At 40.4% G+C, this 14,528-nt stretch overlaps 2 protein-coding genes across 2 annotated transcripts; one reads left to right on the forward strand and one right to left on the reverse strand.

Annotated features, from left to right (window-relative positions):
- The first annotated feature begins 516 nt into the window (after positions 1-516).
- Positions 517-6,712, forward strand: ublcp1 (ubiquitin-like domain containing CTD phosphatase 1). The gene is made up of 11 exons (XM_049592917.1): positions 517-653; positions 996-1,283; positions 1,684-1,775; positions 2,557-2,642; positions 2,747-2,862; positions 3,211-3,309; positions 3,875-3,912; positions 4,127-4,225; positions 4,427-4,543; positions 4,647-4,774; positions 5,030-6,712. Exons 2-11 carry the CDS (start codon positions 1,130-1,132, stop codon positions 5,055-5,057), a joined length of 957 nt encoding a protein of 318 aa, XP_049448874.1. The 5' UTR covers positions 517-653; positions 996-1,129; the 3' UTR covers positions 5,058-6,712.
- Positions 6,713-6,849: 137 nt separating this feature from the next.
- Positions 6,850-11,759, reverse strand: LOC125898296 (interleukin-12 subunit beta-like). Its single transcript, XM_049592069.1, has 9 exons — positions 11,500-11,759; positions 9,726-9,819; positions 9,485-9,586; positions 9,198-9,380; positions 8,087-8,192; positions 7,815-7,984; positions 7,507-7,667; positions 7,293-7,411; positions 6,850-7,192 (listed from the first exon to the last, which is right to left on the reverse strand). The coding sequence occupies exons 1-9, from the start codon at positions 11,599-11,601 to the stop codon at positions 7,165-7,167; spliced, it is 1,065 nt and encodes a 354-aa protein (XP_049448026.1). The 5' UTR covers positions 11,602-11,759; the 3' UTR covers positions 6,850-7,164.
- Positions 11,760-14,528: the final 2,769 nt, after the last annotated feature.

Raw genomic sequence — 14,528 nt, forward strand, 5'->3', positions numbered from 1 at the left:
GCCCACAGATATCTGTGTATTTGTTAAAGCAACACACATACACACACAGGATTCATATTCATTTATTTCACTGGGATAACACATTTTGTATAGTTGCTACTTTCCAGGATGTCCAGAGTACGTGTTAAATGGAAACAATAAAAGAATTAGAATATAGCAAACATTTGTAATGCTCTGCACCGTCTGTCAATCAAGCCTACTAGTGCTGATTTGTAATTGAATGGTATTTGTCCAGTGGAAAATTATATTAATGCAAAATGCATTTCCTATAAAAGTTCTCCAGTAATAATCATATTATCTAATATTAATTGAATCGTAGGCTACAGAAACTATTTGCATGTGAAAAATGCAAACAAGTATAAAATAAGCTAAACTTAATGTTGAATTTTCTTTATTTCCTTTTTTTTCTCTTGTGTTGTCTTTATTAGATGACATTTAAGGATGAAGTAAGTGTAAACTATTAGCAACATGGTCACTATGGTAACGAAGCTTTTTGCCCTACGTCACTACCGGTAGGAGTCCGGACGCCAGGAAGAGCATAGTGTGCGCCACTCGATGAATGAAACTGAACGGCAAACTTCATTCATTCATTCAACTTTCGGACGAAATTAAACAGTGTTTAACGAGCATTACATGTTAGCTTGCTCTACCAGGTAAGGATACCCGAACCGTGTGGCTCAGTCAGCTAATGTTAGCTAGTTGGCTCGTTACCTCGCGTGTTTACATTGTTGCTAGCCAGTGTTAGCCATCTCATGCTAAAAATATCAACATCAGGGACTGTCAAAGTGTCTGCTCTGATTAGGTGGCATTTGGCCGCTGTGTCTTGAATTAGCCAGCCAAAACAACACATGCTTAACAATAGTGATGTCATGTTTTGCTCTCTGTGTGTCATTATTAGCTACTTTCCATGTCTGGATCAAGCTACAGCCAGTTACAGTGTGGCATCTTGACACTTCTCCTGTTACTCTGCCCATCTCTCTCTCTGTCTCTGCAAGGTGTGCGTGTGCATGTTTGATGCTGTAGCTGGAATTTCTTTGGCTTGAAAGTGTGTGCACCCGTCTGTGCGCGTGCATACCTGACTCCAGCTGCAGCTGAGTGTGTTTATGTGTGTGAAGAGCTCGTGTGTGCCATGTCAGTATCAGTGATCATAAAATGGGGAGGTCAGGAGTACTCCATCAGTTCTCTGTCTGAGGAGGACACAGTGATGGACCTGAAACAGTCCATTAAGACCTTGACTGGGGTGCTGCCAGAGAGACAGAAACTACTGGGACTCAAGGTCAAAGGTGAGAGGGCATCACGTCTGTTATACCTGGGGGAGCTAGTGTAGGTAAAGCAGTATAATATCCAAACCAGGTGGATAAGATTTTGGGACTTTATTTCCCTTTGTGCCTATGCATTGTTGTTAACTACACGTAAGCAACGTCTCCTCTTCTGAAATAAGCTTCTGATCAAAAAAATTCACCCCTACATTGCCCTAGGCTTTGGCCATGTCAATCCATATTCATAATTAGCAGATGTTTTACATGTACAAACATATCAATTTATTGGTCTGTTACCTGCTTGAGTGTCAATTTAATCCATTTGTCACAATAGTTCATCAGTGATTTCTGTTTTATGTGGTGTTTTTAGCTAATTGAATTCCCCTCTTCTTCTGTTCTTTCTCTTTTTCATTCCTGCTTCTAGGTAAACCTGCAGAGGATGAGGTGAAGCTGGGCTCTCTGAAGCTGAAGCCTAACACTAAGATCATGATGATGGGCACTAGAGAGGAGAGTCTGGTAGGTGGTAGATGTTTATGGCTAGAGGACGAGTCGCTCAGTCAGGCTATGTGCCTGAGTGATCGGCTAATTTGCAGTTTTATCAAACATGGTAGTCATTGAAAGAGAGACGATCTAAGCAAGTTTTCTTGCTTGTTATTTAAGACACTGGGTCCCTAACTGTGGTCAGTTAGTGGTTGGTTGGGTGATGATCTGATTGCTCTCTGACATTTGAAGTCCTAACATTTGCTTATTTACTGTGGGAACACCACCTAAATTAGGAACTCCACTACATTTTTTCCATGGCCTTGGAAAGTTCAATAAATATTGGTGAAATTGTGCTGCCCTCTTAAAGCTAGAAACCAGAGAAGTAAGTCTCAAACCTGTGCTGTCATTGGGCATAAAGTCTGGAGCTGCACCATAGACCATGATGGGAGCCTGATTTTGTGGACCCACACCACGTTTGTCTTCTTTTTTAATGTTCTCAGTTCTGAAACAGAAACTGTACCCTCAGAACATCCCCCTGGGTGCTCTCAGTGTCATCTTGGGATCAATAAAGTGCTATCTATCTATCTATCTATCTATCTATCCCAATTCATTGTCTGTGGAGCAGCGCCAGACTTTATAACACATTTGAGTTTTAGCACTCTAGCATTTGGATTTGAGTTGGCCATGTTTATTAATACTTCTGGACTGTCTTAGACCCATGAAACAACATGCATAAATTTTCAAAATAGACGTAGTTTCCCTTTAAAAGTTTCATTTGGCCACTTTAAACATGCATGTGTTTCATTTTGTGCAGGAAGAGGTTTTAGCCCCTCCCCCAGAGAATGATGACGTGGTCAATGATTTTGACATCGAGGAGGAGGTCATTGAAGTGGAGAACAGGTAAGAAATGTTGTGAGATTTATATGTGTCTGTATAGAGGTAAGATAAAATTTGCTAGAGGATGTGAGTAAATATATCAAACAATTGTTGTTCTGTGTCTCCAGAGAGGAGAACCTGGCTAAGATTGCCCGCCGAGTGAAAGACTATAAGGTGGAGGAGATGAACCCTCCCAGAGAAGGCAAGAGGCTTCTGGTCCTGGATGTGGACTACACACTGTTTGGTGAGTTACAGTGACATCATCATTTGCTCTTTAGGAACATGACTGGGAAACCGCTGACTGTGTGGCTTGTTAAATCATAGCATGCATATAGCGACCACTCTGTGTTAACTCTAACTTGACGTTACACAACATTCACTTTAATACTGTGTCTCCCCTGTTACCTCTCTTCATGTGTTCACATGCATATGTTGGGTTCAATCTCAGAGAAGTTCACCTGGTCAACACTTTTACGAACAAATCTAAAATGTTGACGGCTCCTTCTGTAAATCAGTCACTGTCTGTCAGCCTGTCAGTTGCTACTTTAATCTAGGACCTTTGCATTGATGTTTGCATCCTATGTGTGTTTAGATCACAAGTCGTGTGCAGAAACGGGTCAGGAGCTGATGAGACCATACCTTCATGAGTTTCTGACATCAGCCTACGAGGACTATGACATTGTCATTTGGTGTATGTATTCTCTTTTCTCTTCTTCTTAAAGGAATACTTGACGCCCTCCCAGTGATCATTTGTATATTACTTACTCACCTTGTGTTATGTTGAATTTGGGAATGAAACTTTGTTTTTTTGGTTTGCCTCCGGTTAACGAAGAATCCGAAAACGGACAAAAAGATCTGTTTACAAACTCTCACACAACTGATGCAGGATAATTCAAGTCTCATTTATCCAGTCATATGTTCATTACTTCCCAAACACATCCATTTTCTCTAAAATCGTACTATTTACAACACTTAGCATGAACAGTGCAGGTGTGCTTCTTGTTGGTACTAGAGAATATTTACGCTGAAGACTTAAAATGTAGTTTACTTCAGTTCATCAAGAATAAGAGAAATTATCAAAGGTAGTCTCTTAAGGCATGCATTTCTCCAGATAAGTAAGGGGATATAGTTGCTGAAATATTTCTTATATTATTATATGGCTACATTACTGTAAGGATGCATTGTTTACTGTAAAACAGTTTTAAAGGTATTTTTAGGCTTTTTATTTATCTTACACATGTGCTTTCTCTCCTCAGCTGCTACAAGTATGAAGTGGATTGATGCCAAAATGAAAGTAAGTGCTCCACTTGTGTTCTTTTTGGTGGTATTGGTGAAGCTACACTTCTGCTTCCATTACTGTCTTGTACCCTTTTTTTGCCTAAAGGTGGCAGTGTTAATCAATTTAAACCACAGTATTTGTATTTAGAGGGGAACAGAATGTAACACCACTGCCTGTGTGTGTGTGTGTGTGTGTGTGTGTGTGTGTGTATGTGTGTGTGTGTGTGTAGGAGCTGGGAGTGACAGACAACCCTAACTACAAGATTACGTTCATGTTGGACAGTGCAGCAATGATCACGGTACATACCCCAAAGAGAGGGGTCGTGGAGGTTGGTACTACACACAGCTGAGCCTAAATGAAGATACTGGCCTGTTTCACTGCTGCAGTTACACGTTACTAATTCTTTTACAGCAGAGGAAAGCATTTACACTCATATTTAGTCGTGGAGTAGCATGGTGGGCTTTTTGTTTGTTTGTTTACATCTCAGTGAGGGATTGTACCTTTATTTGTGCTGTATCTGCGTGTCCAGGTGAAGCCGCTGGGTGTGATATGGGGGAAGTACGGAGAATTTTACAACAGGAAGAACACCATTATGTTTGATGACATAGGACGAAACTTCCTCATGAACCCACAGAATGGACTAAAGGTTGGCAGCCGCCACCATAATTGTTATTTTGACCTCAGCATCATGCGCATGTTTTGCTGAGTTTTATTGTGTGTGTGTGTGTGTGTGTGTGTGTGTGTGTTAGATCCGACCTTTCATGAAGGCTCACCTTAACAGAGAGAAGGACAGGGAGCTGTATAAACTGGCTCAGTACCTAAAAGAAATCGCCAAACTTGATGACTTCAGTGGACTCAACCACAAACACTGGGAGAGGTAGGTACACACATGCTAAACAATCATAAGGATGATTGTATAGTCGTAGTGACATTATGCTTGTAGCACCTGTCAGAACTTCCTAATACAACAAAATAATAATGAAAACAAATATGCTAAAATAGCTACTGTAGCTGTAACATACACTCAAGGGCACACACACTGTTTGAAATCCATATAAATTCACCAAAATCTATCTAAAATATGGAACAAGTGTATTAGTGTTATGTGTACTGACTGTGTGTTTGTGTTTAGGTACCTATCTAAGAGGCAGCATCACTGAGGAGAGACGACATCCTCTGCAAAATCTGGGGCTGGACACTACCATCCTATCATCCAGATCTCTCTCTCTCTCACACACACATACACACACACACACAATTGGCTGTTACAAGGCCTTTATTACAAACCTTACTACAAATCCCACACTAACCCTGCAGCCACCAACATTCAAAAGCTCAGGACTGAGATGGGCTTCCCAATTTACGTATTTGCATGTTTTTTCCCAAATCTCGCACATTGTTTTTTTGCATTTATTACAATAATAACAACAGTCACCACCCATCTTTTAATAAAATACCCATCTTTTAATAAAATGCTCCCAGGTTTGAGGCCACATGCCACAAGCCACCTCGACCCACAAATTTCAACATACCTACTTCAGTCAGGCGTCTAAAATACATCTTGAAGTCTGATGAACTAATTTGCAACATTCTGAATCTGCTTGGTCTTCATATGGATGGGGTTTACAGTATTTTTACTTTATAGGTAGTGTGAAGTTGCTTGTCTTCCACAAAAAGGCAGCACACTTTGCTCTGACTATCAAGCCTTTCTGCAATACCAAGCAAGTGAAAATAGATACAAATATAATAACTATGGTAAAGGTCAATATGTGGTGTCCCCCACCCCTGTACAAAGTTGAGATGTTACATATTGCAAATTCTGAAGACTGAGACTAACCATCGAAAAGCCGAAACACTTAAATTTACATGTATGAGAAAGACATAATTACAATGGTTAAAGGTGAAATTCAACAGGAATTAATATGTTTTACTGAAGTGACAAATTGGAGTAATAAAATGTGTCCTTAAGCATCAGACTGATGCCTGCAACATACACAATTTGACATAATAATATAGTAAGAAATAATATGCAATAATCCTCAGAGCTACTGTGACACTAACAGCCGCAGAGATTGAGACAGGTTGTAGCAAAAATACTTTAATCAAAACAGTCGACTGTCGTGCGTGTTTTGGGGAACTTCCTGTATGCAGGGGTTACTGGACACAGGCCTGCGGGCTGGAGGATGTCGTCCATGTACTGTACACACAGACAGTTAGTTTTCCATGGGTGGATGGGTGTGTGTGCATATTTTGCCCAGAAATGTATTGATGTTTTTCTGTTCCAGCTTTGTTACATTGCTGGACGCACACACTCAGTTACATGCAAAGGATCGGTACTGTATTTTGGGATACAGAATTCTTTAGTACATGTTTTGTTTAGAGTTGTTTAGGGAAATCTAAATGTTTATGAACAAAGTTGGGATGAGGGATGGTGATAGGTGCAAGAAACTGACAGCACAATACGTGCATTGTCAGTTTTTGTTTTGTTTGTTTTTTTGTTTTTTGGTAGCTGCTCCATTAATGAAACTATGTCTGCACTTATTGTCAGCGTTGATTTTAAGTTATGGATGAAGAAGGGGAAGTGTCGGGGGAAGGGGTGTCCTACCATATGAACAAGTAGCACCTGGAGCTTTTGGAAACATCAGGGATGTGATTTTTTTTTTCCAGAATTTGTCAGGTTTACAGCTCCCTCGGACATTCAACTCCTTTTCATTTCTTGAGATAATTACTTGAGATCTGCCTTTTTGTGTTTTCCTAATCACGTCCCTGACATCCTGGCTGTAAATATGACAATAAACCTTCTTTTGTACCTAAACTGTCTGTGTCGTCCATTGTTCTTTAAGTCATTTAAAATGATTAATGACCTGCGAATATTGGCATCTTTTACAATAAAAGCCACTGAGATGTTAGAAAAAATGAGGTGCAGTCAAGTAATATGTTCATCAATTTATTATGAAATGTTAATCATTTTAACAACAATTCTGCAAGGGTTTTATAAATAAAAGTTACAAAGGGCATATAGAAATGAGTTGATTTCAGTCGTATCACAACTCATAGTTTTAACAATATAATGTAGTTCCATACAGACAACTTAAATGAGTGATCAATAAATACTGTACAGGTTGACATTCACCCCTAAAGCACAGCACAGCTTTTTGTGCATTGCTTTAAAAATGTTGAAATATTTTTAAAAAAGGGAGTTAGAGAGATGTTGTCTTGCATCCTTGTGTTCTTCCTTCATTCATGGCTGCAGTCCAGTGAGAGAAGTTAGCACGCCACGGTATTTTTATCCACCCTAGAGGTAGGACAGATTGGAATAAAACAATATGGATTAGATCAATGTTGGATACATGACTTGGTGTTCTTATTCCCAGTGGTCCAAGTAATAAACTTACGTGCAGTGGCTCCAGTGGCTAAATGGCCCATTGGTGTATTTGTCCTGAGCTCGCACACAGAAAACATACTTATTTTGTTTGACATTGACCTCGTACTTTGTCTCCTGAGTGGTGTTCAGCTGCACAAGAGAACAGACGACACATTAAAGACAATGCAGTTTAACCGGAAGTCAGCAAGTGTGAATCTGATCTACATCATGCATGTGTTAATTACCAATATGTGTGTTTCACTGTGACAGGAAAGTCCTTTCTGGACCACCTTGACCTGGAACTGCAGGCCAAAGTAGGTGCAGGGCTTCTCCCAGGAGTCGGGGTAGCTCCAGCTGAACACCTTCCCGTTACTGATGCGCAGGTTAGGGAGTGCCTCTGGCCTCACTAGACGGGGAGGAGGGGAGGGAAACAGTATAGTGAGGAAGATGCAGAAGGATTGCAGCAGTAGGCAAAACCAGATAGACGGTTTTAAGGATGGAGGGATGAAAATAAGGCCTCATAACTCGGACTACCAGATATACAACCACTTACCAATCTCTCTCAGGTAGAAAGCCTTTGTGTATGCCTCAAGGCGAGAGTCGATGTGTATGTAGATGGTGAGGGAGATTTGGTGTTGTTCCTCTTTGTATGGGCAGCTGGCATCCTGGCAGCGAATCCCTGATCCATCAGCATCCAGCTCACAGGCAATCGTTTCCGAATTACTAGTTTGAAGACAAAATGGTTGGTAAAATATTATCTAGAACAGGATGCAGAGTGCATGATCTGTTCCTGATTTTGCATGAGACATTAGATTTTGTCCTCACCGTTCTGCCTTCACCAGGATCACAGCAGCGTTGGATCTGGACGCTGTTCTTTTCCAGGTGCAGTGGAAGGAGCCTTTATAGTTGGGTGCTGAGCAGTGGATGTGACCTGGAGGAACAGAAACACTGTTGAGCACTCTGCATCTCTGCCTCCCTTTGTGTTTAATGATCTTGTAAGCAATTTATCTCCAGCGTTTGCATTTAAGAGCACTTTCTTTTGAAGGTCCCTCCATTATAACATCAATAAATCATTGCAAGATTAATGTCACGATAGTAATAATAATCACTGCGAACAAGCCGACTGAGATATCAGCCTCTTCACTACATTTCACATTTTGTGCCATCAAATCAGGCGCACAAAAGCGTCGCCTTATGGCACAAAACAGAAGAAAGGATGATGTCTTTCAGTACAAACAGTCCCAAAGCTTTTATAGCTTTCACAGGTTCTTGCAATTTGTGAGAAGTGACAAAAAAACTTTTAAAATGTCATAATTTCTTCAGTAAAGCAAAAAAGAAAAGACTTTATCTGGGAAACAAGATACTTTTGCGGACCAGTGGCAGCAAGTTTGTGACTAGGACTAACAATATGTGTTTGGGTGTGGCATAAAACCTGCCCATTGTGTCAGCCCTGGTGTGGTTTGTTTATGCTATGGCAATTATATCAAAGTATAACCATGAATTTAGCAAAGACACAGTACTGTCGTCCTTTCCCTCTCTTTTTAATGTTTCCTCCCCACTCCCTTTGTCACAGTCATGTTCTCTCATACTTTTTCCCCTCTTTCCGTCCAGTTGTATCCTCCTGTCACATCATTCCTCTGCTCTAATCGAGTTTCTCTTTACATGTGCCCCACCATTCATCTTATCTTTTGAGTTTTGTGTGCTTTTGGGCAACAGCCTCTGTCTATTTGTTCCCCATCTTATCTCCCTCTCCCACTATCTGTCTTATCTCAGCCCTTCACTGACATATATTCTATGTCTCCTGCAGTGAAATACTTTTGGCCAGGTCCAGTTACACACAAAAAAAAATCGTTATCTCTCTCTGTTTGTCTTTTCTCTCAGTGTGTGCCTTCTTTGTTCTCTTCCTTCCTCGCTCTCTCCATCTGTCTTATCTCACCCTTTCCAGGGGATTTTTCTTCCAGTATGACAGTCCTGTTGTCTGGGTCTAGTTGGACCAGGATCACAGTGTGGTTGAGGTATTCTCCATCTGAACCGCGGTGACAAGTGTAGTTTCCTCCATTCATCTCCTCCACCAGAACCTCGACCTGGTTCCCTTGCAAAGGTGTCTCCAGCTCCTCACCTGAGACAAGGACAAGGACATGGGTCGATGTAACAATGATGCTTTAAAATGCCAGAAAAAACCGTATCACATATATTGTGTTGTATCAGAAACTGTTTATTTACCGTCTTTCTTCCAAACCACAGGCTGGTTTTCATACGCTTCTCCACAGCTCAGGCGAACATATTCCCTGGTGCCCTGACCATAAGGCACCCTCAGGACCAGAACTAGTTAAATCATAGACAAGAAACAATCACATACTATATTATATACACAGACTTGCTTGAATCAACATTTACTGTGTGTGAGGTGAGGAGACAAAGCAAGAGAATGGACTATCCAATAGAGAAAGGAGGAGTTACCAACCATTATGCATTAGTGTCTCTACATTGACTTGGCTGCTGCCAGAGCTGGCGTAGCACAGTCCAGCACATAGGACCATAAGAATCAGTGAACGCATCTGGAAGAAAAGACACAAGTTAGTGAAGTACAGGGACTGTCAAGTCAAGAGTCAAGGGTCAAAATCCACTTTACTGGAACCAAACTTGTATATTTTCTTTTTATCACCAGGCATTCATTGTGGGGTGTGTACATTAGCAGAGGGAGGCATATTTGCTTAAAACTTATAAGACTGTCACTCTTCAATATGAGGCGTAAATATGATGACAAAAAACTCCCCTGAAATAGCAACACAAGGTTTTTCACCAGCGGGACTATCCAGCTGTGACAAGAGTATTTTCCTTAGAACCCTTGAGATGTTATACACCTTTATGTGATGAGCCACACCCTCCACAATATTCATTGTCTTATAGAAGCTCAGTTTTAGTAAGTTTTCCAACTTTTGCCAAGAGGGAGCTTTAGATATTGGTCCCTAGATTATGTTCACCGAGTTCCATGCAGATCGCTCAAACTTCCTAGGAAGAGATCGATTAAGTGTTTTTCAAAAAATTCAAAATGGCAGAAAAACTATACCGGAAGTTATGGGTACTTGGGGCAAATTTGTTCCTCATGAGGAGAGGCATCTCTGTGCAAAGTTTCATGTCTCTACGACATACGGGGCATGAGATATGCCCATTCAAAGTTTGCAATTTCAATTGGTTGCTATAGCGCCCCCCTTTGGCCAATTGATGTGATATTGCTTCATTCGCATCCTCCCATGACCCTCTACCACTGTGCTAAATTTCACATGGATTGACCAAGTCAGTGAGGAGAAAAACGTGGAACAGACACACAGACAGAGTTTTCGTTATTATATAGTAAGATTACATTCTATATATCTGAAAAGTGACAAGTAACTACAATCCTAAAATAAATGCAGTGGGGGAAAGAGTATGATACTTTTCTCCAAAATGTGAAAAAATATTCCAAAATGGAAATACTCAAATAAAGCAGTAACCTTTTTGCCCATGACCATTAAAGTGAAGCAATGTCTGCTTGCGACCTCTCTGGACTGTTGTGTGTACCCACAAGGTGTGACGAGTTTACCCAAATTTCTTTGTTAATCTGAATAATTTCTCAGGGTGCTGAAGAAGTTAAATTAGACAGTGATGTACAAAAAAACAAAACGTGTGGCACGGTTAATCTGCTCTCAAGCATCTTGCGGCCCCTCAGACTCATTTTGAAAAACCTTCTTGGGAGAAGTGAGGCATGTAAGTGAGTACCTCTAGAGTAAAAGTAGGTCTGATGATGCTGTAAGGAAATGTGTTCCTGCTGAATGAGACAAGTGTCAAATTCTGTAGTGTTTAAGTTACGACTGGATTGAATTTTTCATTTCATATCAACAATCTGCCAGTTTCTGTCAATGAAGTTCTAACTTAAAGGTCTAGTGTGTAGAATTTAGTGGCAGCGGTGAGGTCCTATCTAGAACCAGTGTTTGCTTTGTCCATTCTGGGCTACTGTACATAGATATAAACAGCTCCTTCTCAGGTAACACAGCAGCTCTTAGTTAGAGGTAAATCTAAATTAATGAAAACAGTCATGAAAAAATATTTCTTTATTTTACCCATACACACACCTGAATCCTACACACTGGGGCTTTGAAAGAGTCCCATGTTAGGAAAAGGAGTTAACCTCACCATATTAGAATAAATATTTACTGAATAAAGTGTCGGAGGAAACACAAAAAGGAAGGATGACTTACCTTAACAACTGGACTTGATCCAAAATTTTCACAAGGCTGATCTGATAAGGATGCCAGACAGGTGCGAAGGCTGTGCAGAGTATGTGTTGAGTTTGTCTGCATGAACTCAGCATGCTGCTAGTATTTATATAGGACCGAAGCAGACGGTAAAAACCCCAGAAAAGGAAGTGCCCTGTGTGTGCATGTGAGTGTGTATGAGCAAGGATCACTATGTGTGTGATTTATTACCTGAGAACGCAAGGGTGATTAAGTAAATCATGATCTAGTCCACCGGTGAAAACCCCACACAGGACAATTTGTAGTGAATAAGAAACAAAGGAACAGATGAGTTCAACAGTTTTCCACCTGACTCTTGGTCAACGTTTCTTTAGCCCAGTTTACGCAGTCATGTGGAAGATGACAATAGCTGAGGACAAAAGTACAATTCATAAGATACTATATTCCATTGTGAAATTTTCACCCACACTGACCATTGTGGAGGAAGTCAGGGACAAGAAAAAACACAGAAACCTCTGGGAAAGGGAACTGGATAAGCTCAAGTGTTTGCACATGACGCTGTGTGATGGTGAATGGTAACTGAAACAGGTACCTTGGGAAATGGTCATGAGAGTTCTCAGGAACAAGAGCAAGAAAGCAAAAGTGTCAGTGATGACAGAACAACTGAAGTGGAAAAGAGAATAGAGTCACTGGGATAAAATGAAACTTTTATAAGTGAAGTCCCATGGATGACTTCATGAATCAGGATGGTGAATAAAATGTTCTTTGTTGAAAAAAACAAATGTGTAAGTAACTCATTTGGGGAGTCACCTGTACAGAGTATAATGATTTCGGGAGGACTTTCCATTATTCATTCTACTCTCATTTTAACCACTAACATTCAACCATGCTAGCGCAGGTCTATGTGTAATGATAGCCAGCAGACAATTTCCTATAAGTAGACCTCCAGCTTAATTATAGTTATAGAGGTTCCTTTTGATTCAACATTGCTGTGCCCTTTGAAAAAAAAGGTGATAGATGACTATTGCTCAAGGCTGGTGTGCTCTGTGCTTTCGAACTAAATCACTGTTGTATTTATATAGTCATAATTTTACTTGTATGTTGCATACAACTGTCATTTAATTTCACCTACTCTGATAGCATATACCTGTCGCATATTAAACATTTGACAAATCAAGGAAACTTCCAACAAACCTCCCCCAAACCAATAAATCCATCAAATATGTCAGACCAGGGAGTGACACATTTTCTCTTTAAGAGTAGTGTCTCAAAACAGAGAAAATAACATTTTGAGACCAGGTGTGATGTACCGAGTTATTTCACAAAAAAGCCACAGTTGTGGTGTACTGGAGATTTAATACCACACTGACCTTCTATCCACTTCCCCTCTACCCATCACTCACGTACAGCCTGACCTTTCACGTCTAATAGCATGAAAACAAACCATTAGCGCTCCTTCTTCCTCTACTTTAATTCTAAGGACATTTCTTTACAGAAGTTAACACAACAGATTGTTAGCAGACAGGTTAGTTCCTTCCTCATTCCATTGATGGCCGAATGACGTTTCCACATTTGGGAATACCAGACGACAGCACTTCAAACACAAAGCTTACAGCAGCTTCTGCTCTCTTTGCATCACTGTGTTCTTTTCAAGGAATTTTTCATGTTCTGCCTGGTGGGAATGAGCAGCTTTAAAAGAAGGAAGGTGAAATAAGGAAATGAGAGAGGAAAACAGAGACTGTTCTGCTTAATGCTGTTTAAGGAAGAGCAAGATTAAATCAGCTGTGATATTATTGATGACTAATATTAGCTTATTGTGGATTTATCGGTATATTTGTCGGGTGATATATATCGATTAAGGGTTTTTTAAGGAATAGTTTTAATTTTAGATTGATTGTACTTTTTATGGTTAGCTTAGCTTAGCAATAAGACTGGAAGTAGACGGAAACAGTGAGCCTGGCTCTGTCCTAAAGGTAACAAAATCCACCCACTAGCTTATTTAAGCTGTATGTGTTGGGACTATTACTGGTATCATCCTGAGGATTCTCCTGTAGTGGCCTGTTGACAGTAAGAAATTGTTCTAGCACAAAAAACCTACAACCTGCCATTTTAACATTTCTGTTTATGTATGGAAAAAACAAACAAGATATTCTGCGCTGATTAGTTAGTGTCAAAGGTGCAGGTAGCCTTATCCTTATTCCTATGTACAGATCCAGGCAAGCTGTTCCTGATTCCAGTCGTAATGCTAAGCTAAGCTATCTGGCTGCTTGTTACAGCTTCATATTTACTGTAACGACATGATAGTGGTGTCAATCTCTAACTCCAAGCAAGAAAGATAAATCTTAATCTTAGATAACTTAATTTTGTCTGGTCTGAATTAGAGTGAATGACATGATTCTCGTACGACACTTTGCCCCAAGATACCAGAGATAACTGCAATTTTCAGCCTTTTAAACAGTGATTACCAGCCACAAACCTGCATTGAAAGTCTTTATGAGACTGTAAATCGATATTGCAAGAACATACGCTCACCAGCCACTTTATTAGGCACACCTATTTAACTGCTTGTTAGTGCAAATAGCTAATAAGCTAATCACGTGGCAGCAACTCGATACATTTAGGCATGTAGACATGGTCAAGATGACCTGCTGAAGTTCAAACCGAGCAACAGAATGGGAAAGAAAGGTGATTTAAATGAGTTTAACCATGGCATGGTTGTTGGTGCCAGACGGGCTGGTCTGAGTATTTCAGAAACTACTGATCTACTGGCATTTTCACCACCACCATCTCTAGGGTTTACAGAGGATGGTCTGAAAAAGAGAAAATATCCAGTGAGCGGCAGTTCTCTGGGCGAAAATGCCTTGTTGATGCCAGAGGTCAGAGGAGAATGGCCAGACTGGCTCAAGATGATAGAAAGGCAACAGTAACTCTGATAACAATAAGATGGGCTACAGCAGCAGAAGACCACACTGGGTACCACTCCTGTCAGCTAAGAACAGGAAACTGAGGCTACAGTTCACACAGGCTGACCT

The sequence above is a fragment of the Epinephelus fuscoguttatus genome, linkage group LG12 (genome assembly GCF_011397635.1).
Source record: "Epinephelus fuscoguttatus linkage group LG12, E.fuscoguttatus.final_Chr_v1".
Classification (NCBI taxonomy): domain Eukaryota; kingdom Metazoa; phylum Chordata; class Actinopteri; order Perciformes; family Serranidae; genus Epinephelus; species Epinephelus fuscoguttatus.